Source organism: Choristoneura fumiferana, chromosome 14 (assembly GCF_025370935.1).
Source record: "Choristoneura fumiferana chromosome 14, NRCan_CFum_1, whole genome shotgun sequence".
Lineage (NCBI taxonomy): Eukaryota > Metazoa > Arthropoda > Insecta > Lepidoptera > Tortricidae > Choristoneura > Choristoneura fumiferana.
Window position 1 is genome coordinate 604,692 of NC_133485.1, and position 21,770 is coordinate 626,461.

Genomic DNA, 21,770 nt, shown 5'->3' on the forward strand with positions numbered 1-21,770 from the left:
ATCAAAAATACAACTTGAATTTAGGATTCTATGTACTCATAAACATAAATCAAAACTGGTAAAGCGCTTGTCTACCTGACTAAGACATTTACAGCCTTATTAATAAAGTGGAGTAGAGTAGGTTTAACTTTAATTCGAGGTTGAACTTGAGATTAGTAAAAGTCAGTATTAATAAACAAGAAGTAAGGAAAGAGTAAGCTAATCCAGGCTTAGTCTCGGACTAAAACTTAATCCTTGGTGATGCCTAGTTTAACGATGGAGTAATATTGGAGTAACCTAACTTTTCTGTTTCGATTGATGGTTGTAGTTTGCCTGTGGATTTATTTGAAATTTATTGTAGTAAATTTATTTACCTAACTACTATTTTTGCATGCATATAGCATAGTATAGCATGGATTATTATGCCGATGATTTGCATGTCGTGCAAGAGCTTGAAGAACTCGAGGAATTAGAACAGGAGGTGGTTAGGCATGTAAAATTATACAAAGTCCGCAAAAATCCTTTCGAGCTTTCAGGACACGAATTTAAAACTAAATACCGATTTAGTCGTGATACTGCCAATTTCATAGTTGATATGGTGAAAAATGAGTTAGCAGGTGATGCGAGAGGTGGTCACATACCGCCTCATATCAAAGTCTTAACTGCCATAAGAGTCTGAGGCTGTGATATCTTCGTTTTTACTAAATTATTTTTAACGTGTATTTAATTAATATGCGATCTTTATTCAACAGTTTCAGTTTCATTCAGTATTATTCCCGTAATAACAAACAATGATGTTGAAGTGACTGTAGGGCTACTACTAAACTCGAAAATCGAAGTTCGTATCATACCGTCCCTCTCGCTCTCGTATTAAATAGTGTAAGTGTCAGAGGGACCGCACGACACGAACTTCAAGTTTCGATTTTCGTAGTAGCCCTGCCGTTTTCAAAAGGCTGACAATCTATGCTGACAATGCAAATATACATGTTCTGGTGGCCAGCGTCGGAACTAATTACCGCTACACTTACACTATTGTGACTATAACAAGAGTGAGCGAGATACATTACAAAACAGCGCCATGCTGGGCCGCATGTTTAATTGGTTACTTTCTACTTCGGATGTGGGTTCATACCACAGATTAAAGACATTTCTTGTTTTTTTTCTATGTTTCATTCCTCCTTCATTCAATGACTCATTCTTTTATTTTTTTCTCACGCTGGGTTGCCATTGTTTACGTCATAGTCTAGGCTTAAGAAATGTTTAACTAATACCTCGCTAGTCCATGTTTATTAATACAAATTTTAAAACTGACTTAATACTTATTTAGTCAAGGAGTAACTAGTCCAAGTGTAAGTTCGGATTAAATTCGAATTAGATGTTTTTTATTAATAAGGCTGTTAGGGGATCAAAATAGAGGGGACTAAGTTTCACGTTATTTCCACACAATCACAAACTACTTATATCTCAGCATGAACGAAGCCGTGGGGTTTGCTAGTAATAAATTATCATATCAGTTGTAATGTCTAGTCTGGTATAATTGTTTTGTCAACCGTAACACTTTAAAATAGTTCATAATCATAGGATGGCAAAAATCATTTCGTTTTGTATTCCGATAATGTCATGACCTTGTCCAGTATATTGTCCTTTTCTGTTATAAAGTTCAAACAGCAAATAAACTGACCATTTAATAGTTTACTGTTGCCACACAACATGATTGGTTGTGTCATTCACTAGATTTCTAAAAATAAATTCAATGACATAAGGTTGGATTTGCTGCCTAATGTGGATGAAAGCGAAGTGGTTAGTGCTGTGGTCGCTGTGGGTGGCGCGGCTGGCGCGGCAGCCGACGGTGCCGCTGCGCGTGAGCGGGGGCCGCGTGCGCGGGAGCGTCGCGCACGACGGCTCCCACACGGCGTACCTCGGGATACCTTACGCCTCCCTCACAGAAGATAACCGCTTTCAAGTACGTTTAAATCTACGATTACAGTGACATAAGGAGATACTCTAAAAATATAAAAAATAAATTTTCTATAGTAATCATTTTTTTGATAGTCATTGGATCTTCAGATGAAATGTAACAAATTTCAAGACTATATTTATACGCAATCTTATTTTCAGGCTCCCGGTCCCGAACCAACTTGGGAAGGCGTGTATGATGCCATTGATGATAAAGTGACGTGTTACCAAAGTACTATGGTCGGGGCAATACTAATGGGACGAGAAGATTGCCTAGCGCTAAATGTGTTCACTCCGGTGTACCCCGCGGATACTCCGCTCCCAATCATGGTATTCATCCACGGAGGAGGATTCATTGAGGGTTCTGGAGCACCTCTAATATACGGTCCTAATTATTTGGTACCAAAAGGTGTAATTTTAGTTACATTTAATTACAGACTAAACGTACACGGATTCCTTAGTCTGGGAATTAAAGAAGCTCCTGGTAACGCGGGAATGAAAGACCAAGTTGCGGCATTAAGGTGGGTTCAGAGAAACATACGGGTGTTTGGAGGAGATCCAGACAACGTGACGATATTCGGTGAGAGTGCTGGCGGAGCCTCGGTGTCTTACCACTTGCTATCGCTAATGTCTGTTGGGCTTTTCCATAAAGCCATAACACAGAGTGGGTCATCACTGATGGCGTGGGCTCAACAAGCGACCCCTGAACACATTGCACGACGTGTTGCGAAAGCCATGGGATATGTCACTGAAGACCCTTATGAATTGTATAAAATTTTCAAAAACAAGCCATTAGAAGAACTCACTCAAGTAAAGCTCCCCTTGGATAAGAAGAAAACCATGTTATCCCGACACATTTTTGCGCCAAGTGTTGAAAAAATTTTTGACGGAGTAGAACCTTTTTTGACAAAGGATCCTTACCAATTATTTCTTTCTGGAGAATACAATAAAGTACCTATGATTGTGGGAACAAATAGCGACGAAGGTTATTTATTTGTGGGCGTAGAGAATCCTTTAGTGGTACCAAATGTAGATATCGAAGATTCATTACCAAATGATTTAGTGTTTCCATCAGCGAGTGAGAAAAAACGTGTTGCAGAAGAAGTCAAAAAAATGTATATGGGAGACGAACCCATATCTGAAGCACCTATAGCTCAGTTTAAAATTTCAAGGTTTTACGGAGAGCCATTCTTCAACTTCCCTTCGATGGCTGAATCTGAGCTGTTATTAAACTCGAGTGGCCAGCCATTGTATCATTACTATTTCAATTATGATGGATGGAGAAACATTGGTAAGTTTGTCTCTGGTCCCATCATCAGAAGTTCAACTGGAATGTCGCATGGAGACGACATATTTTATTTGTTTTACCAACCATTTATACCAGCGTGGTTTGACATGGAAATGATCAATAGAGTAACAACAATGTGGACAAATTTTGCAAAGTATGGGTAAGTATTTAGTCATGGGTAACAACTATTTTATAATTACAAACAAATTTAATATTCTAATTATATTTTTGTTATTTTCCAGTGATCCAACTCCAGAAACCACGGCGTTGCTGCCGCTACGCTGGCTCCCCGCCCGCAAGGAGGCACCACAGGCTTTAGCTATAGACAAAGAGCTGTCTATCATCCCAATGTGGCATAGAGAATCATTGAAATTCTGGAAACACGTGTACTCGAAATATAGACGGAAATGTTAAATGAGTAAAAAGATGATATATTATTCCATTATAAACATGCTTAAAAGACTATTGAAGTTCAAAGATGTGGCAGGTTGACAGTAATGCCTATAACAATGTAAAAACTATATATTTATCCCTGACGATGATAGAATACTGTATTCATCATCATCATCATCCCAGCCTATATACGTCCCACTGCTGGGCACAGGCCTCCTCTCAGAACAAGAGGGCTTGGGCCATAGTTCCCACGCGGGCCCAGTGCAGATTGGGAACTTCACACGCACCGTTGAATTGCTTCGCAGGTTTGTGCAGGTTTCCTCACGATGTTTTCCTTCACCGCAAAGCTCGTGGTAAATTTCAAATGTAATTCCGCACATGAATTTCGAAAAACTCAGAGGTGCGAGCCGGGGTTTGAACCCACGACCCTCTGTTTGAGAGGCGATAGGTCAAACCACTAGGCCACCACGGCTTCTTTAATACTGTAATATAATATAATATAATATTAATTAGTATAGTAGTATTTAATACTGTAATATAATATATATAATATAATGTAATATAATTCTTTGAATACTGTATTATTGACTAAATTTTTTGACAACTGAAAAATTAAATTAAAAAATAAATTTGTACATACTTACATATAGATTCTGATCTAAGCTTAATAAGTTAGTTTTAAGTTTTATTTTTCTTTGCTTTTGTATTTTGTTTTGTTAATTTTTGTGTATAGCGTCTATAAATAAAAAAATGTTTCATTTAAAATATTATTTGCTCGCATCATTTTCCGAACTTGCGAATCAATTAAGGGGCTACCCGAGGTTTTCATCGATTTTCGACAAGTTTTGAATCGTATCTCCTACTTTTGCGCTACAAATAGAATTATAAGTCAAACGGCTATCGGCTCTCCAATCTTTTATCTCCTTTTTTGTCTACCGGATTTTGAAAGAAACTAATACTTAGTTTTGTAAGATTTTTTTTAAACATTGTCTGAAAAAAACACTCATTTCGTATTTCGTATCTCTATTGACGTAAAAGATCTAACATATACGAAATCTACATATTTGGGTTCGTCTTTGACGTCTTTAAAAACTGGTCAAGGGTTTTCATTTAAAACTAATTGACACAAAAGTTATGGCCAGAAAACCAGTTTTTTGGCCTAAAATGGTTCAACTTTGATGCCAAATATCTCGAAGGCAATGAACGTAGAAGTAAATATGGGATACTATATTGCTTAAAGCCGTTGTTGTGAATACAATAAGCTACAAAAACATTACAAAACTAAGGAATTCAGATCGAAGGTCATTGGGGCATGGAATCCCTTTAATTGGTGTGTGTCAAATTTGTTGATTCCACGTGAGAACTACGACCCAAGGCTTCTAATTTCGAGAGGAGGTCTGTGTGATACAATGTGAGATGTAAATAGACTGGAATAATTATCGAACCAAGTAAATTATATTTTAAAATCCATTATGACCCGTCATCCGCCATTGTTATTCATTTATATTGCTTCTGATATCAAATTCATTAAACTATTTATAACGCTGGAAACACTAAGAAAGAAGTAAGAAAATAAGACTAATAGAAACATTTAATTGATTAATAATCATGTCGAATTTCTTTTATGCTTTTGTAAATATATCTAATTCAGAAAAAACAACACAAGGCTATTTCCATGCCGTGCTCGCCGTCTAAAGGGTAAATTTGTATCTGTACTGTGTATTCTTTCCTTCCTATACATAGATAAAGTTAAAAGTAACTAAGCATGTATTTTTTTTAATAGTAACGTAAATTAGAATAATACTATAACAAGAAGTCAAAAAAAAAAAATTATGATTAAAATTAAACATTTATTTCAAATCATGTAATTTGTTAAACTTGTTAGTTTTCATAAGGTGAGAGACTGTACATAAGTAGGCTTAGTAGCTTACCAATTCGTATTACCTTCAATTTGAATTAAAAAACAAAACAATTAGTATAAAACTCTTCTTTATTTTTTTAAACCTAGTAAAAAGTGAATATCATCGATTGAGACGGACAGAATATTTACTCCTGGCCTGGATACTAAAATAAACTGCTACCTGGAATAAATTGTCAATAAATAGATCACTACACTACTAACCTTGAAATACTTATAAATATTTATAAAACATTTACATATTAAGCCTCAAGCCCAGCTATACTTTCTGTTTTTTTAGTGTATTCTGGTTTCGACATTATTTGAAAAAAAAAAAAAAAAGTCACCCTGTGTAACAAATAATCTAATCGCTTGTAATGACTAATCAGATACCGTTCCGCTGTCGACTGGAACACTTGATAATATCCATTAATGTCATAAAAATAAAGTATTTCGCGTCGTATTTTAATAAAAGTGAGAACATTTTCGTTCAAGTAGTGTAAAGTTCAAACAATAAATTTAGTAGTGAATTATTTACGGTCACTTTACAATGTGACGCGTTTTTTGTATTATTTAATACGTTTCTGGAAATCCATTTAATGAAACAAAATTAGTCTGTCGTAATGTGGGTGAGAGCGAAGTGGCTAGTGCTGTGGTCGCTGTGGGCGGCGCGGCTGGCGTGGCAGCCGACGGCGCCGCTGCGCGTGAGCGGCGGCCGCGTGCGCGGGAGCGTCGCGCACGACGGCTCGCACGCGGCGTACCTCGGGATACCTTATGCCTCCCTCACGCCGGAAAACAGATTTCAGGTATGTTCAAACCTTGTTCAAACGGATGATAGGCGCTATGTTAAATTTATTGTTAACTAGCTTTTATTTTGCGTAAACCATAAACATTTCAAAGAAAAAAGAAAGAAAGAGAAAGAAAGAAAGAGGAAGAAAGAGAAGCAAGCATGCAAGTGAGCATGTAAGCAAGCATAATTATGCAAGAAATAGTGCAAGCAAGCATGCATTCGAGGCTGCATTCAAGCATATTACTAGGTATATTAAAAAAATAACTAACTTGATTAACGTTTGGTTCCGGTGTGGCATCGATGCCTAACCACTTTTTATCATGCAAATAAAGTGACGTGCGCTAGAGAGCATTTTTTTATTATGACAGGAAGGAAAACGAGCAAGCGGGTCATTTGATGAAAAATGGTCACCACCGCCATGAGTAGCAACAACTCAAGGAGTCATCAAGCTGCAGTCAGCACTTTATTAATCGTAAATTGTTATACCTACTTTCAATATATATTACTCGTATATACCTATATCAGAATTGGTAATGTATATCCGCAAGCATCCTGATTCCGAGACCAGTTACCGTAGGTGGCGCCACACACAAAGTCTTGTCTAAGTATGTATATCTTGGTAAGACAATACAACTCAGTAGAAGCAACTTTGAGAAAGAGGCTAATAGGCGAATACAGTTGGGCTGGGCTGGTCTCGGGAAACATCAACATATCTTGTCGTCAGACATCGTTAAGTGCCTAAAAACGATGCGAGGGGCTGAAGACAGAGTGTTGTGGCGCGCCATGGAAGATGCCCAGCAGTATGGCCAGCAGTAGACTGCTGTAAGCTGATGATAATGATAATGAACATGATCCTGATTCATACAAACCAAATAAAATAAGTAAGACTAAGTTGCAATAGAGGAATTAATCGTACAATGTATATTAAGCGTTAATTAAGGTAAAACATGTCAAATTACAAAATTAAAATTAAATCACACTAAATTAAATTATTGTTACCTTAATCAAATTTAGCTTTGAGTATGTTCAATAATGATCCGCAATACAAAAGTGGGAATATAATAGTATCCAAGTAGCAAATACAATTTCAGATTTTTTTTTTTAATTTCAAACAAGATATCCGATGTGCATGTTCAAAATAAATTAAAAACATTCTTAATTTAAAGACGTTATTACTACTCTGTAAATGAATTCTTAAATTATGTAAATATAAAGCAATATTAATGTAAATAATCGCAAACTATGTAACCAGTAACCACTGATAAACGTCGCAATTGATGATTTTAATTTAGTAAGTACATAACGTAAAATAATATCGATAAATGTATAAACTCATAATTATAATTTAGCACATTTATAAAGTTATATAATTTTAAATTTAGTTTTTTAAGCATTATTAGGGCTGACTTACACAACTATAAAATATATTATTATACTGTACATAATTTTACAATTTTACAATCTTACTTCTTACAGTCAAAGAAGTACCATGTCACTGTATGTCTTGTGTCAATTTTATACAAAAGTTCAAACACAAAGTGACAGCAACAAAATAGTTAAATGTAAATATTATCTTTGCTCTTGACCGTAAGTTATGTACCTACAACTATATTATATGTATTCTTATAGTACAAGATAATTTAAATAACTGGAATCAAAGTAGATACAGGCATATATCAGTTGCTTCCAACTGCCTGCCTGGCCTGATAATTTAAATAATAATAATAAATATTAAGTATAACTCTCATTTTCAGGCTCCTGGCCCTGAACCAACCTGGGAAGGCGTGTTTGATGCCGTTGATCACAAGGTGATGTGCTATCAACGCTCACTGGTTGGAAACATATTTAGAGGACGAGAACATTGCTTGACTTTAAACGTGTACACCCCAGTATACCCGCCGGACACTCCGCTTCCAGTCATGGTATTCATCCACGGAGGAGGATTCGTAGAGGGATCCGGGACGCCTCTGATGTACGGTCCAAATTATTTGGTGCCAAAAGGTGTAATTTTAGTTACATTTAACTATAGACTAAACGTACATGGATTTCTCGGTCTGGGAATCAAAGAAGCGCCTGGTAACGCTGGAATGAAGGACCAAGTCGCAGCATTAAGGTGGGTTCAGAGGAATATACGGGTGTTCGGAGGAGATCCCGACAACGTGACATTATTTGGTGAGAGTGCCGGCGGGGCCTCAGTGTCATACCACATACTTTCGCCAATGTCTGCTGGAATCTTTCATAAAGCTATCACACAGAGCGGATCGTCACTGATGGCATGGGCACACCAAGCAAACCCTGAACACAACGCAAAACTTATTGCGAAAGCTATGGGATACGAAACTGAAGATCCTTATGAGTTGTATAAAATTTTCAAAAACAAATCATTAGAAGAACTCACTCAAGTCAAACTCCCTTTGGATAAGAAAAAAATAATGTTATCTAGACTTATATATGCGCCTAGTGTTGAAAAAGTCTTTGATGGAGTAGAACCTTTTTTGACAAAGGATCCTTACCAATTATTGTTAAGTGGAGAATACAACAAAGTCCCTATGATTGTGGGAACAAATGACGAGGAAGGCTTTTTGTTTGCTGGCCTAGAAGATCCGTCAGTGTTACCTAATGTTGATATTGAAGATTCACTACCAAATAATTTAGTGTTTCCATCAGAGAGTGACAAAAAACGTGTGGCAGAAGAAGTCAAGAAAATGTATATGGGAGATGAACCTATATCAGAAGCACCTTCAGCTCAGTTCAAACTTTCAAGATTTTATGGGGAGCCATTCTTCAACTACCCTCCGATGGTTGAAACAGAGCTATTGTTGAATTCAAGTAACCACCCGTTGTACCATTACTACCTCAAATATGACGGGTGGCGGAACATTGGCAAATTTGCCTCCGGTTCCATCTTCAGAAATTCAACTGGAATGTCGCATGCAGATGATCTATTTTATTTGTTTTACCAACCATTTATACCAGTGTTATTCGAGATGGAAATGATCAATAGAATGACAACGTTGTGGACAAATTTTGCAAAGTATGGGTAAGTATACTTATATTTGAAGGTCTTCTGTTTCTCAATATTGAGCTATTCAAGTTCTAATTGCGAAATTAATATAATTTATCTATCTAAACTTAGCAAAGTATCGCCTAATCTACAGTATTTTTTAAGTTCTAGTCTATTTTTTTTATTAACTGCGTTATAATGAATGAGTGATGAACTATAATAGCATTAAATCAAAGGATGTTAGATAGACGCAGAATCAATATTTCTGTTCTTGTCGTTTTCCAGTGATCCAACCCCAGAAACTACGGAGCTGCTGCCGCTACGCTGGCTCCCCGCCCGCAAGGAGGCACCACAGGCTTTAGCTATAGACAAAGAGCTATCTATCATCCCAATGTGGCAAAGAGAATCATTTATATTCTGGAGAGATGTGGACTCTAAATATAGGAGAAAATGAGCAAACAAAACAATATTATGTTCGCCTGAGGTTTTACTGCATGTTTTCCATTTTTTGTAATATTTAAGCTTAGGTTTTATTTCTTTTTCATTTTTACTTATGTAAACCATGATGTAAGTAAAAACTTCGGTACAATGGTGGTTTAATTGTTTTATACACACACACAAACATCTCACCTGTATTCCCAAATGGGGTAGGCAGAGCTCACGAAACGTTACCGCTTCAGAGCCACTTTTAGCAATTTTAGGTTTTATTAATTTTGACAAAAACGGTACAATAGTGACTGGTAGCCTGTCGCCTACGGTATACCTTAACCTATATCCTCAGTCGCCTCTTACGACATCCACGGAAGAAATGGAGAGGTGTAATTCTAACCCGATACCACACGGTTTATAGCATTTTAGTTTCTTATTAATACACAAACTTACGTAAAAGGCAGCTGCATCTCTGCGACACTTGTACCTACGTTGTCATTAGAACTACATTCGCATGCTTGGACATAGAAGGGGTTGGAGTACATTATTAACACTTGTCAATTGTCTAAAAAAAATCTGCAAACTCTGACGACTATAATTTTGCATTTACTTTATTATTAGGCTCCAAAAAATGTAGTTATTAGTGATTAGTGGTTATTGGTAAACATACACAAAGGTCACAACCAAGGAGCAAATTTTTTGTGAGGATGACGTAAATATTACATAGGTTTGTGTATACATACAGTGATTATTAACATTTTTTGCATTTGAAGAAAGAAAGAAAGAATCATTTTTACGTGGCATTACAAAAAAAACCGAGCAAGTGCGAGTCGGACTCGCGCACCGAGGGTTCCGTGCACATTTATAGGTATGTAAACGAGAATCGTGTCTTGAAGATATTTCTCGATTTTTCCAAGTGATTTAATACATCCAGTGTATGCAGAGCCCTACTCTTAAGCAAAATGTAAGCAGTGTGGGGTCAGATTAAATTAGTCATTAATATTTACAGACAGACATAAAAAAAAAACAAGATTTTCAGATTTTTCTAGTTGGTTGTGTTATAATAGCTACCTTCACACCAAATTTGAAGTTTCTAAGACAACTGGAAGTGCCCTATAGGTTTTCAGTGCACTGCTATTTGTATGGAAACACGTTGTTTAATGACTGTAACTTTGATTGCGTTGACTTAGAAGTTTGATTATAACTGGGCTTCAAGGGACCGCAGATTTGAGTATTCGATATCAATTTCAGCTTGATAAATCCACGCGTTCCGGAGAAAAGGGGTCTTGACAGACGGACGGACGGAAAACAAAGTAATCCTATAAGGGTTCCGTGTTTTCGTTTCGAGGTACGGAACCCTAAAAATAAATAGAAATAAGTATTTGCAGTGTTGGATCCCCGGGGTCGCAGTCTGTCAAAAAACCCAAGATTGTGATATTCGATCGATACTCGCTCACTCAACATATAAGTCAAGGTCATATATATTTCCAAGACGTCAAAAATATCTATTCACCTTTATGTCACTAAACCTGTACATGGGCAATGTATACATATATTTGATGCTATAGCTGTACCTTTAGATATTTATGCCTTCGACTGTACCTAGTAGAAGGTACTTCTAGTAATATGTTCGATCATCTCAATATAGATTGTAGTCTACAGAATCGTGTCCTTTAATATAAATATGAGCCGACTAAAATTAAAAGCATTACCATTGGAAAATTATTTCGGAAGTAGTCAGTAAAGATTAGCTTATGAAGTTATTGTACATATCAAAAAGAAAATAGCACTAAGTACCTACTACACAACTAAGTATGTAATCAAGAAGCTAGATACTGCTAGATAGCGACTAGCAGAAACACAATCACTATATTATGATTATGACATACATTTTTTATCCCGGGGAGCTGCAACGCTGTGGTTGGAGAAAAACGCAAAAAACATCCAGTATTTTGCAAAATAATGTCTTTAGTATTATTTCTAAGTATTACAGCTGTTGTCCGCGACTTTACCTAACCTACCAAATTTCATCAACATTTACCAATTCAAAGCCCAGCAAAGCAGACACCAACAAACCAGAGAGGCCGTATTGACTAATGTTTCTGACGCGTGTAATGTTAGAGCGTGTCGGACACGCCCAAAATAGGGTTCCGTAGCCATTACGAAAAAAATAAGTAATATTTTTCTAAGGATTTCGTATTTTATACGGAATCTTCCAAGTTTAGGTATATTTTATACCTTAGGCTGTGCTATTTACTCATAAACTACTAATAATTCTCAAGCAAACTTAGCCGTTATAGTTCTCCTTGAAAGTTTGATATACTTACTACCATCCGGATTTTTTTCAAATTTTTCACCTCACCGGTTTAGATTTTAGAGGGGGGGGGGGACACGCTCGATTTTTATGAAAATTTGCACTTTAAAGTTGAATATTTCGCAAACAAATCACTGAATCGAAAAATCGTCTTAGCAACCCCCTAATGGTTTTAAAATACCTATCCAACGATATCCCACACTATAGGGTTGGATGAGAAAAAAAAAAACACCCCATTTTACGTCTATGGAAGGTACCCTAAAAAAAAAGTTTGAATTTTTATTTGTACCATTTTGTCGGCATAGTTTACTTATATAGCCGTGCAAAATTACAGTTTTCTAGCATTGATAGTCCCTGAGTAAAGCCGCGGACGGACAGACAGACAAACAAACATGGCGAAACTATAAGAGTTCCGTTTTTGCCATTTTGGCTCCGGAACCCTAAAAACTGAGATTTGATTGCGATCGCGAGTGTCACAAACGTTAGGCTATACGGCCTCTAGAATCACAATCTTTTTCACCACTTTTTTCTGTGACACGGCATAAGACGAGGAGTTCAAAAAGGTGGTGAATCCGATCGCAAATGTCAGTGCGTAGGACAGTACGGCCACCGGTTTAGTGTGAAAGAGTAAGAGAGATTAAGTACAATGATCAAAATCCGTGAATATACGGATCCGAGTAGTCATAGCCCCGTGCGGCCCAATGTGCAATAGAATGTACACAATAAGTTCAAGGGAATGAAGAATCTATGACAATGTAACAAAGTAAAAATTCTTTTGTTTGTCTATTGTTTTACACCATGACAGTTTGACGGAAGTTTGACTTTATTCTCGAAACAATTAGATTCTAATTGCTTTGTCAATTTTTTTTTAATATTTATATGGTGGGCTTCAGGTTATATGTTATATTATGGTGAAATCTTAGTGCATTAATTATAATAATAGGTCTACAACTGCTCCGGACCGTATTTTCACGGATTTAGATCGGATTCGAATCGGATGTAGTGCGAAACCGGTCTAACAAACAAGCACACATACACACACACGCACACCGGCAAACTCGCACTATAATTCAGGAGTATACTTCGTTCTTTTTAGCATTAGGAAGAAGGTAAGCGAGCTTGACGTGTCTTTTTATTGAAAAACACTTTTGAAAAATAAGTGACAGCAAATATGTTACAATTAGCAAGGACAATTTTGTTATCATAAATAATAGTAGGTACTGTTTTTTAAAAGCTTTTTCAATAAAAAGACTCGTCAAAGTCAAAGTCAAAAGTCAAAATATCTTTATTCAATTTAGGCCATAACAAGCACTTATGAATGTCAAAAAAAAATCTACCACCGGTTCGGAAAAACCTCTGCTGAGAAGAATCCGGCAAGAAACTCAACGAGGTATATATATTTTTTTAAAACAGTTTTACAATATTATTAAATGATATGTAAACATCACAAGTATTTAACACAACTTTATTTTTAACACAGTAGGTTCGCTATTTGAAGGGATCGCTAATGCGGATCGGAATTATTTCCAAATATCCCTGTCCATGATATAATCATTAACTTTATAATACGCCTTTGATATTAATGTCTTCTTGACAATAGATCTGAATTTTGTGTCCGTTTCATTTATAATATTTTTTGGAATTTTATTATATAAAACCAGAAAAGACTTTTTGGTTTTAGCCAGTCTGTAAGATGGAACTTTAAGCTTCCCTGTGTTTCTAGTAGCCTTTGGCTTATCGACGTTAGTGGGAAAATCACATATGTTCTTCCTAACATACATGATTATTTCAAAGATTGTTTACCTTGTTTATAATGCTAAAAAAATAAGTATAGGTAGGTTACTATCGAATATCGAACGTCACACAACAAACAAAAACAACACCAAATAAAAACAACAAATAAAAATATATTGTATTCAAATGGAAAATCGGACTTTAGAACATATTTAACAAAAAAACCTATTTGTTATTATTTGGTTAACGCTCACAGTGTTTTGTAATCATTGTTTTATTTTGGTACGAATCAGTCAACGCGTCTTCAGATGTGGTCGCCGTGGGCAGCGCGGCGATTGGAGGCACACCTATGGGCCAAGAACATTGCCTGACCCTAAACATGTACACTCCAGTGTTTTCATCGGATACGAAGCTCCCAAACATGGTGGTGGATCCTTTGAAGGGTCAGGCACGCCTTTCTTATATGGTCCGAGCTTTTTGATACCTAAAGGTGTAATTTTAGTGACGTTTAACTATAGGCTATATGCTCAGGGATTCTTAGGTTTGGGAATTAAAGAAACACCTGGTAACGCAGGCATAAAGGATCAAGTAGCAGCGTTGAAGTGGGTCCGTGAGAATATCAGGGCATTTGGAGGTGATCCAGACAATGTGACGCTATTCAGCGAAAATGCTGGTGCTGCTGCGGTGTCGTTCGTTACACTTACTGTCCCCAATGTCCACTGGGCTTTTCCACAAAGCTATCATACAAAGCGTCGTCCGTAGCGTCGTGGGCATTACAAGCAAAACCTGATAATAATGCGGAAATTGTTGCAAAAACCATGGGATATGAAACTGAAGATCCTTATGAATTGTACGAAATTTTCAAAAACATGCTATTAGAGAAACAATCTAGAGTAAAATTCAATATGGATGTGAATAAAGTTATAGCATCTAGAGTCATCTACGCGCCTAGTGTTGAAAAGAACGTTGATGGAGTAGAACCTTTTTTGACGAAAGATCCTTTCCAGTTATTGCTCAATAGAGAGTACAATAAAGTCCCTATGATTATAGGAACAACTGACGAAGAAGGTTATTTTTTTATTGGCTTTGAAAGCCCGTTAGCACTGTCTAAAGCAAGTATGAATATTAAAGATTCTCTACCAAATAACCTAGCTTTTCTGTCAGGAGGGGACAGAAATCGTGTTGCAGAAGAAATAAGGGAAATGTATATGAGAGGTGAACAGATATCAACCTCAGTTATAGCTAAAAAGAAACTATCTAGATTTCGTGGGGAACCGTTCTTCAACTACCCTGCAATGGCCGAAACAGAACTGTTAGGATGGAAACAGTGCTCGACCGACAGTCAGCGCTGACCGTCGGTCAGCGTAGCTATATCTATGCAAGTCTATGAATGCGCACAAAGCTACGCTTGGTGCGCGCGTACGGTCGGTCGAGCCTCGGTCGGTCGGCGTCGGTCGACCGATGAGCTATTAGATTGTATGGATGCGTTCAGTGCTTCGCTGACGGAGCGACCGACCTGTGAACTGAACACACGCGTCGCAGTTCGCCGTCAGCGTAGCACTGTATGAATTTTCGCAACCGACGGTCAGCGCTGACGGTCAGGACGTACGGTCAGGACGTACCGTCGGTCGAGCACTATTTCCAGCCTTACTGAACACAAACGATAAACCCTATATGCCATTATATCTTCAAATACGATGGGTGGAGGAACTTCCAACTTTCCAAATTTTCAATTTTCCCAGGAGTGTCATATTTTGACGATATATTTGATATAATTTCCCAACCATATTCCATTCTTTGGTTTGACACAGAAATTATCAGTAGAATGACCATTTTGTGGATAAAGTTTGCAAAATATTGGTAAGCGTTAACCACATTTCGCATGTTTGTATCTGTGTTCACTTATTTTAATGTTTTCCTCCTCTTCCTCCAGCTAGCGAATTTATCCGCGTAAAATTTGTAATTCCTTAAATATTTTTTCGGAATAAAACGTATCTTATGTGTTCAAATTCAGATTATATGCAATGCCACCTTCATGTTTATCATTTATAACATCTTCCAATTATGTGGGAATAATTCCACGCATCGTGAAATAAATACAGTGTTCCTTTTTGGGTGTTTTGCGGGTATGCCAAATTTAATCTTTATAAGTGAATTGGCTTTAAAAGTGAACAAAAAATAAATAACCATAATACCACATTTTATAATATTAGGATGATTAAAATGTAAGTAGGCATAATACATGTTACAGTGACTCAACCCCCGTAACCTTTGAACTGTGCTAAGGTGCTACCGCTGCGTTGGCCCCGAGTGAGACGGAAGGATCCGCAAGCACTGGCGTTGGACAGAGAGCTGTCCATCATCCCAATGTGGCACAGTGAATCGTTGAAATACTGGAAGAATCTGCACTTAAAGTATAGAGCAGTATGAAAGCGAGAGCTGCTTAGCTTGTTTTGTTATACCATGAACTGTGAACTTTTATGTCAAAACCCTGTCCCTTAGTCATAATTATATGGTATTTCTTTTTTTAGCAGGATTTTGTTCTAAGGATATCGTTTTAGAAATAGTCATCATCATCAGCTGGAAGACGTCCACTACTGAACAAATGCCTCCTCTTACCCAAAAACAAACAGGGAAAGTTAAATAAAAGCTTTTAAAAATCATGCAAATTCTCATGGCAAGGCCATCCATTTTTACAACAACAAAATACTAGGTATTATTTTTTTCGTAGGATTCAGCGTGATAGCGCCTGAGTGAATTACACTAAAACGTTCCTTCTACGTAAATTTGCTTAGTTTGATTAAATCCCGGTGACGATTATTTACAAAAGTATCTATTATTTATAAATATAACGATAGATTGTACAAAACATAGATTTACATATTAAAGTAAACTTTTATTTCAAAATTATACAATAGGTATTTTTTTTCTATTCAACTGGATGGCAAACGAGCAAGTGGGTCTCCTGATGATAAGAGATCACCACCGCCCATAGACACCTGCAACACCAGGGGGATTGCAGATGCGTTGCCAACCTAGAGGCCTAAGATGGGATACCTCAAGTGCCAGTAATTTCACCGGCTGTCTTACTCTCCACGCCGAAACACAACAGGTATTGTTTATTACCTTTAATACTACGCATAGTACGCACTTGTTATTATTATTTTCATTGTAACTTACCTCTATGGATTTTATACGTAATAAATTAGTCATTAGTCATTAGTCGTGTATGGCTTATTATTATTATTATAGTCATAATAATAGGTACCATGTCAATTTTGCTTTGTCTGAAGTTCGACAGAGACTGGCACAGATATTGTGTGTAATAATGTATAGTCAATATGTCTGTGCACTGGGATATTTCTTGTAAACTATCTGTTGCTTGCGACTCCATCTGCGAAGAATTCTTTTACCACTATGTTGTGGAAATAGTGTAATTTTCTGGGATGAAAACTGTACCAAATTTGATCTAAATCGCTTCAGTGGTTTAAGAACGAAGAGGTAACAGAATATACAGACATGCAGACAATTTTACTCCCTAAGACCCATTTATACTAATACTAGCTTTTGCCCTCGACTTCGTCCGCGAAGATTTCGATATTTACACAATACTCCATAAATAGAAATGAGTTTTTCTCATAGGTACAAACTTAACTATCCCGAATGTTTCGTTCGTTCGGAATTCCCTGTCCCTGTCCCTGGGGACGATCCCCGCTCCCTCGTAAGCCTAACGCATTCACCATCTCTTGCTACCCTCATCTAGCCGTATGGTATGAAGAAGTGGTGAAGACGATAGTTACCAAGGTCTGGTTCAGCGGGTCTCCATTGCTATTCAACAGGGCGAGCTGCTGGTGTAATGCGTATCAGTGAAGCGTCCATAGAACCCTGTTCCCACCGGCTTGCCTAAATAGGACTACAGGACATATATGTCGGCGGCCGATCGTAAAATCCGCCAGATTATGATTTATGATTTATGAAAAGATTTATTCGGGATACACACATGTAAATAATAGATACAGAACAAAAACATAATAATAATAAAGTGAAATAAAATAAAATGAGATTACAAAATACAAATAATAACTACACATATCATCACTAAATTGCGCTTTTCTTGATATGCCTAAAAGTTGGCCAGGCATATCACGATGTGCCTGAAAAACAATACGGCAGATCGATTAGAGAAACGCATTCGTCTATACTGGGCACATCGTGATATGCCGAAAAAAAGAAAAGTCTAGGTAAGACGAGCGAAGCGAGGAGTGGTTAGTAAGATTTGTGGCCACAACGCACGAGCCGAGCGAGCGAAGCGAGCGTGCCGCTTCAACGCCCGGCGCCGATATGGTGGCGTTTCATGATATACCTAGGAATTTCATGATCTGCCTAACATCACTAGGCAAATCGTTAAACGTTTAGTTTTGAACGATATGGCGGATGTCTCTTAGCCAATTCATGAAATGGCGCCATTTCACGATATGCCTAGGAATTTCGTGATCTGGCGGATTTTACGATCGGCCGCCGACAGATACATCATTTATGAAAGATGTATGCGATCTTGGCTTCGGCTTTGTCACGGAAATATCTCACGCTACGCCACTGATGCGTATAGTGTTTGAATAATTTGGAATGAACACAACCAAAGTGTACAAGCACAGCCATTTGTCAAATGCTAATCATCACATGCACGCTTCAGGCTGTGCTTGTACACTTGTCAAGCTATGACCTATGATCTATTCACGAGTTCACGGCATGTTTTTGGATGACGTTAATCGCTAGCAGGGTCAATATTTTTTTCACAAATCCTACGGATCGTCCTGATAAAACGTAATTATGGCGTCAGTTGCTCTGTCTATTCAGAATTTAAATACATTTTTTTTACTACTCCCTGTCACGACAAAATAAAGTGATATTTTACTTGGATAAAAAAAGTGTTTTTTACATAAAACTGACTTATGATTGATATCTCATGATGAAAATTACGGGTAGAGATGAGGCCAAAGGTGTATATCAATGGTTTAGTAACGGTAATGGTCCAGCAGCACCATTCACTTACACAGGCGGTGGGTGTACAGATTTCGTCACGATGTTTTCCTTCACCTCAAAGCTCATGGTATATTTTAAGTGTAATTACACACACACACGCACATTTTTTTACATGAAACTGATAGTGATTGACCCTATCTCACCTGATGTTAAGTGCAGATGAGGCTAAAGGTGTATCTCACTGAATTGGATTAACAGCTTATTCACTCTGGGCTTGATAAGCCCTTGATTGTATTTATTCGGAAATACAGACGAAGGGAGCGAATTCCATTCCTTAGCAGTTCGCATTATGAATCACTTCAAAGTTCAATATCTCAAAAACGGCTGAACCGATTTTGATGAAACATGTTTTAGTCATTGACATCCGTTTGACACGTGTCTTTACTTCCTGTAGAAGTCATGTATAAGAACCATCGCTAGAAAACCTGATTTCAAATAAAAAAACCGCATTCAAATTGGTCCACCCGTTTAAGAGCTATGGTGCAACAGACAGACACACAAACACACATAGCGGTCAAACTTAATAAACTCCTCTTTTTGCGTCGGGGGTTAAAAATGAAGCAAACCGCTTCGTGCGGGCCAATGGAACACTAAGTCACAAGGGTGAAGACCCTCCCCCGCCTGGAAGGCCGTTGGCAAAGGGAGATGGAGGAATTAGTTCATGTAATACCTGCGCAAACTCACCAAAATACCACAAACAGGACTTATAAGATAAGATAAGATATAATTTATTGCCATAACACATAGTTATTTTTTTTTACTCGACTGTATGGCAAAAGAGCAAGTGGGTCTCCTGATAGTAAGAGATCACCACCGCCCATAAACATCTGCAACACCAGGAGTATTGCAGATGCGTTGCCAACCTAGAGGCCTAAGAAGGGATACCTCAAGTGCCAGTAATTTCACCGGCTGTAGTACAACGAAGACTTATTACAAATAATTACAAACTTATTATACTGAAGACTAATTACAATTACTAATTAATATAAAAAACTAGACATAAGCACTAACATTTGCTGTGGCAAAGGGGATGTACTCAGCGTATGCTGTGAATAAGGGTTCCATAGGCTGCCCTGACTGGCACAGCGCTGATTTCAGTACACCCCTTTAATACAACCCCGTCGTCAATCGATGGGTGCTAGTCTACTTGTGACCACGGCCACTGTAATGTGGTCGAAACCTCGAATATTACTCGTGTGTTTAGCGTGATAAGTCCTGTTTGTGGTATTTTAACTATGAGTGAAAATCATTATAATTTCACACACAACTTCCGAAAAATTGTAAGGCGCGAGCCCAGGATCGATCCTACGACCTTGTGTTTGAGGTACGGCTTATTTGGACTAAGTGCTAGGTGTGATTAAAACTAAATAGAAATTATGGTTTTAACACAACTTCATTGCACTTATACGATGACAAGCATCAATAATCTTGATTGGTTATTTTGGTGTCTTTTTGTATTTTTTATTTAAACTCCAAATTTGTTACTTTTACGGTCATCCAGTGAAACCATATCGAAAATACATACATACAATAATTATTAGATTGCTAAGTAGCGACATCTCTTGTCTGGGTCAGCGGTTAGTTCCGAAAGAATGCAACGTCTCTCGATGAGAGCGAACCATAGATGTCGCTAGTGCTGCTTCTTAAGTAGCGTAGTAAAAAAGCAACCTGAGAAATGTGTGCATAGGAGAAATTCGTGTCTGTACTCCTGTCCAGTGGTGGTGTAGGGGTATGGCACGCAGCACGGAATGCTGAGGACCTGGGTTCGATTCCCAGTGCTGGTCTCTTTTTCTGGTTTTTCAGTGCATCCATGTCTCAGTTTGTATTTTCAATAATCTTGAGCAGTGCCACTGCTAGGATGGACAACAACTCGCCACTCGCATCTACCGGTTACCCACAACTCTCACGATGTCGTCAGTCGATCTAGTGGGAGGCATGCCAACGCTTCGTCTTCCGATTCGTGGTCACCCTCGAAGACCTTTCTCCCCCGAAGATTATAGGTTTTCTATTGCAGTCTATTGCACACATATTTTTCTCGGTTGCCTGTAATTCAATATCCATTTTGGTACTTTGTTAACTACTGTAATATTTAGATTAAGATTTCATGTAAAAAGGCGTTAGGTATGCTCCCCCATGCTTTCCGCAGCGACGTCCGTCGTAAGCTGTAGGCTTTTCAAGATTTGGGCGGTTGAATATTGGGTTCCGTTGTCCTCATACTCGTATTATACGAAAAGCTTAGCACAGAAATCATTAATATTTTACAATTAAAATATTCGTTATATTTTCTATGCCTGTGGTTTTTTCCATTTTTGTAAAAATGCTTTATTAGTCTGTAATTCTCGTGCAAAGTTGACATCTTTTTTTGTCGACTTTTGAGCTCCTGTAATTCTGATATTACACATTTATATAAAAATCTGAAAAACCACAGGCATAGATAATTACGTCGGTGACAACTTTCACGTCTGACATGTCAAATTTTCCAATTTGTATGAAAACTAAAAAAATATATCTCATGAACCGCACATTTCCGCAACCTGAAAATTCGCAAACGCTTCCTTTTTATGAGTACTGTCCAAAAAAGGACATTTAAATCGACGGTCCATAATGGAAAGTTTATCCGAAACAAAAAACAAACAAAAGTGAAACGGCCGCTGACTCAGCAATATGCTGAGGCGTTAGACACCTTGCAGCGCTGATTTTCTGTCAGAACCGTCTGTGACTCGGAATGATACACAAATATACTAAACTTATACCGTTTACCTTTACTTGCCCGAATTTCACTTGCCATACCAACGTTTGCCATAAAATATATAGAACCGTGCTGTTTTCAGGATTTTTTTAATGTCATCATATAGATTGCAGTAGGTTAGGTTAGGTTAGTTTAATATCAACTTTGAAGAAATTACTATTTCAGAAATAAATTACTTTATATCAAATGAAAAT

At 37.5% G+C, this 21,770-nt stretch overlaps 2 protein-coding genes and 1 pseudogene across 2 annotated transcripts; all 3 read left to right on the forward strand.

Annotated features, from left to right (window-relative positions):
• Nucleotides 1-1,384: 1,384 nt before the first annotated feature.
• Nucleotides 1,385-5,538, forward strand: LOC141434612 (carboxylic ester hydrolase-like). The gene is made up of 3 exons (XM_074097038.1): nucleotides 1,385-1,942; nucleotides 2,098-3,383; nucleotides 3,466-5,538. The coding sequence occupies exons 1-3, from the start codon at nucleotides 1,760-1,762 to the stop codon at nucleotides 3,635-3,637; spliced, it is 1,641 nt and encodes a 546-aa protein (XP_073953139.1). The 5' UTR covers nucleotides 1,385-1,759; the 3' UTR covers nucleotides 3,638-5,538.
• A 383-nt stretch (nucleotides 5,539-5,921) lies between these two features.
• LOC141434613 (juvenile hormone esterase-like) lies at nucleotides 5,922-9,894 on the forward strand. The gene is made up of 3 exons (XM_074097039.1): nucleotides 5,922-6,319; nucleotides 8,058-9,343; nucleotides 9,593-9,894. Exons 1-3 carry the CDS (start codon nucleotides 6,137-6,139, stop codon nucleotides 9,759-9,761), a joined length of 1,638 nt encoding a protein of 545 aa, XP_073953140.1. The 5' UTR covers nucleotides 5,922-6,136; the 3' UTR covers nucleotides 9,762-9,894.
• Nucleotides 9,895-14,133: 4,239 nt separating this feature from the next.
• On the forward strand, nucleotides 14,134-15,721 carry LOC141434896 (esterase FE4-like; annotated as a pseudogene).
• Nucleotides 15,722-21,770: the final 6,049 nt, after the last annotated feature.

Coding starts and splice junctions, on each gene's coding strand:
- LOC141434612 (XM_074097038.1), top strand. CDS start 1,760: ATGTGGATGAAAGCGAAGTGGTTAGTGCTGTGGTCGCTGTGGGTGGCG. Junction 1,943..2,097: donor CAGAAGATAACCGCTTTCAA/GTACGTTTAAAT, acceptor TCTTATTTTCAG/GCTCCCGGTCCCGAACCAAC. Junction 3,384..3,465: donor ACAAATTTTGCAAAGTATGG/GTAAGTATTTAG, acceptor GTTATTTTCCAG/TGATCCAACTCCAGAAACCA.
- LOC141434613 (XM_074097039.1), top strand. CDS start 6,137: ATGTGGGTGAGAGCGAAGTGGCTAGTGCTGTGGTCGCTGTGGGCGGCG. Junction 6,320..8,057: donor CGCCGGAAAACAGATTTCAG/GTATGTTCAAAC, acceptor TCTCATTTTCAG/GCTCCTGGCCCTGAACCAAC. Junction 9,344..9,592: donor ACAAATTTTGCAAAGTATGG/GTAAGTATACTT, acceptor GTCGTTTTCCAG/TGATCCAACCCCAGAAACTA.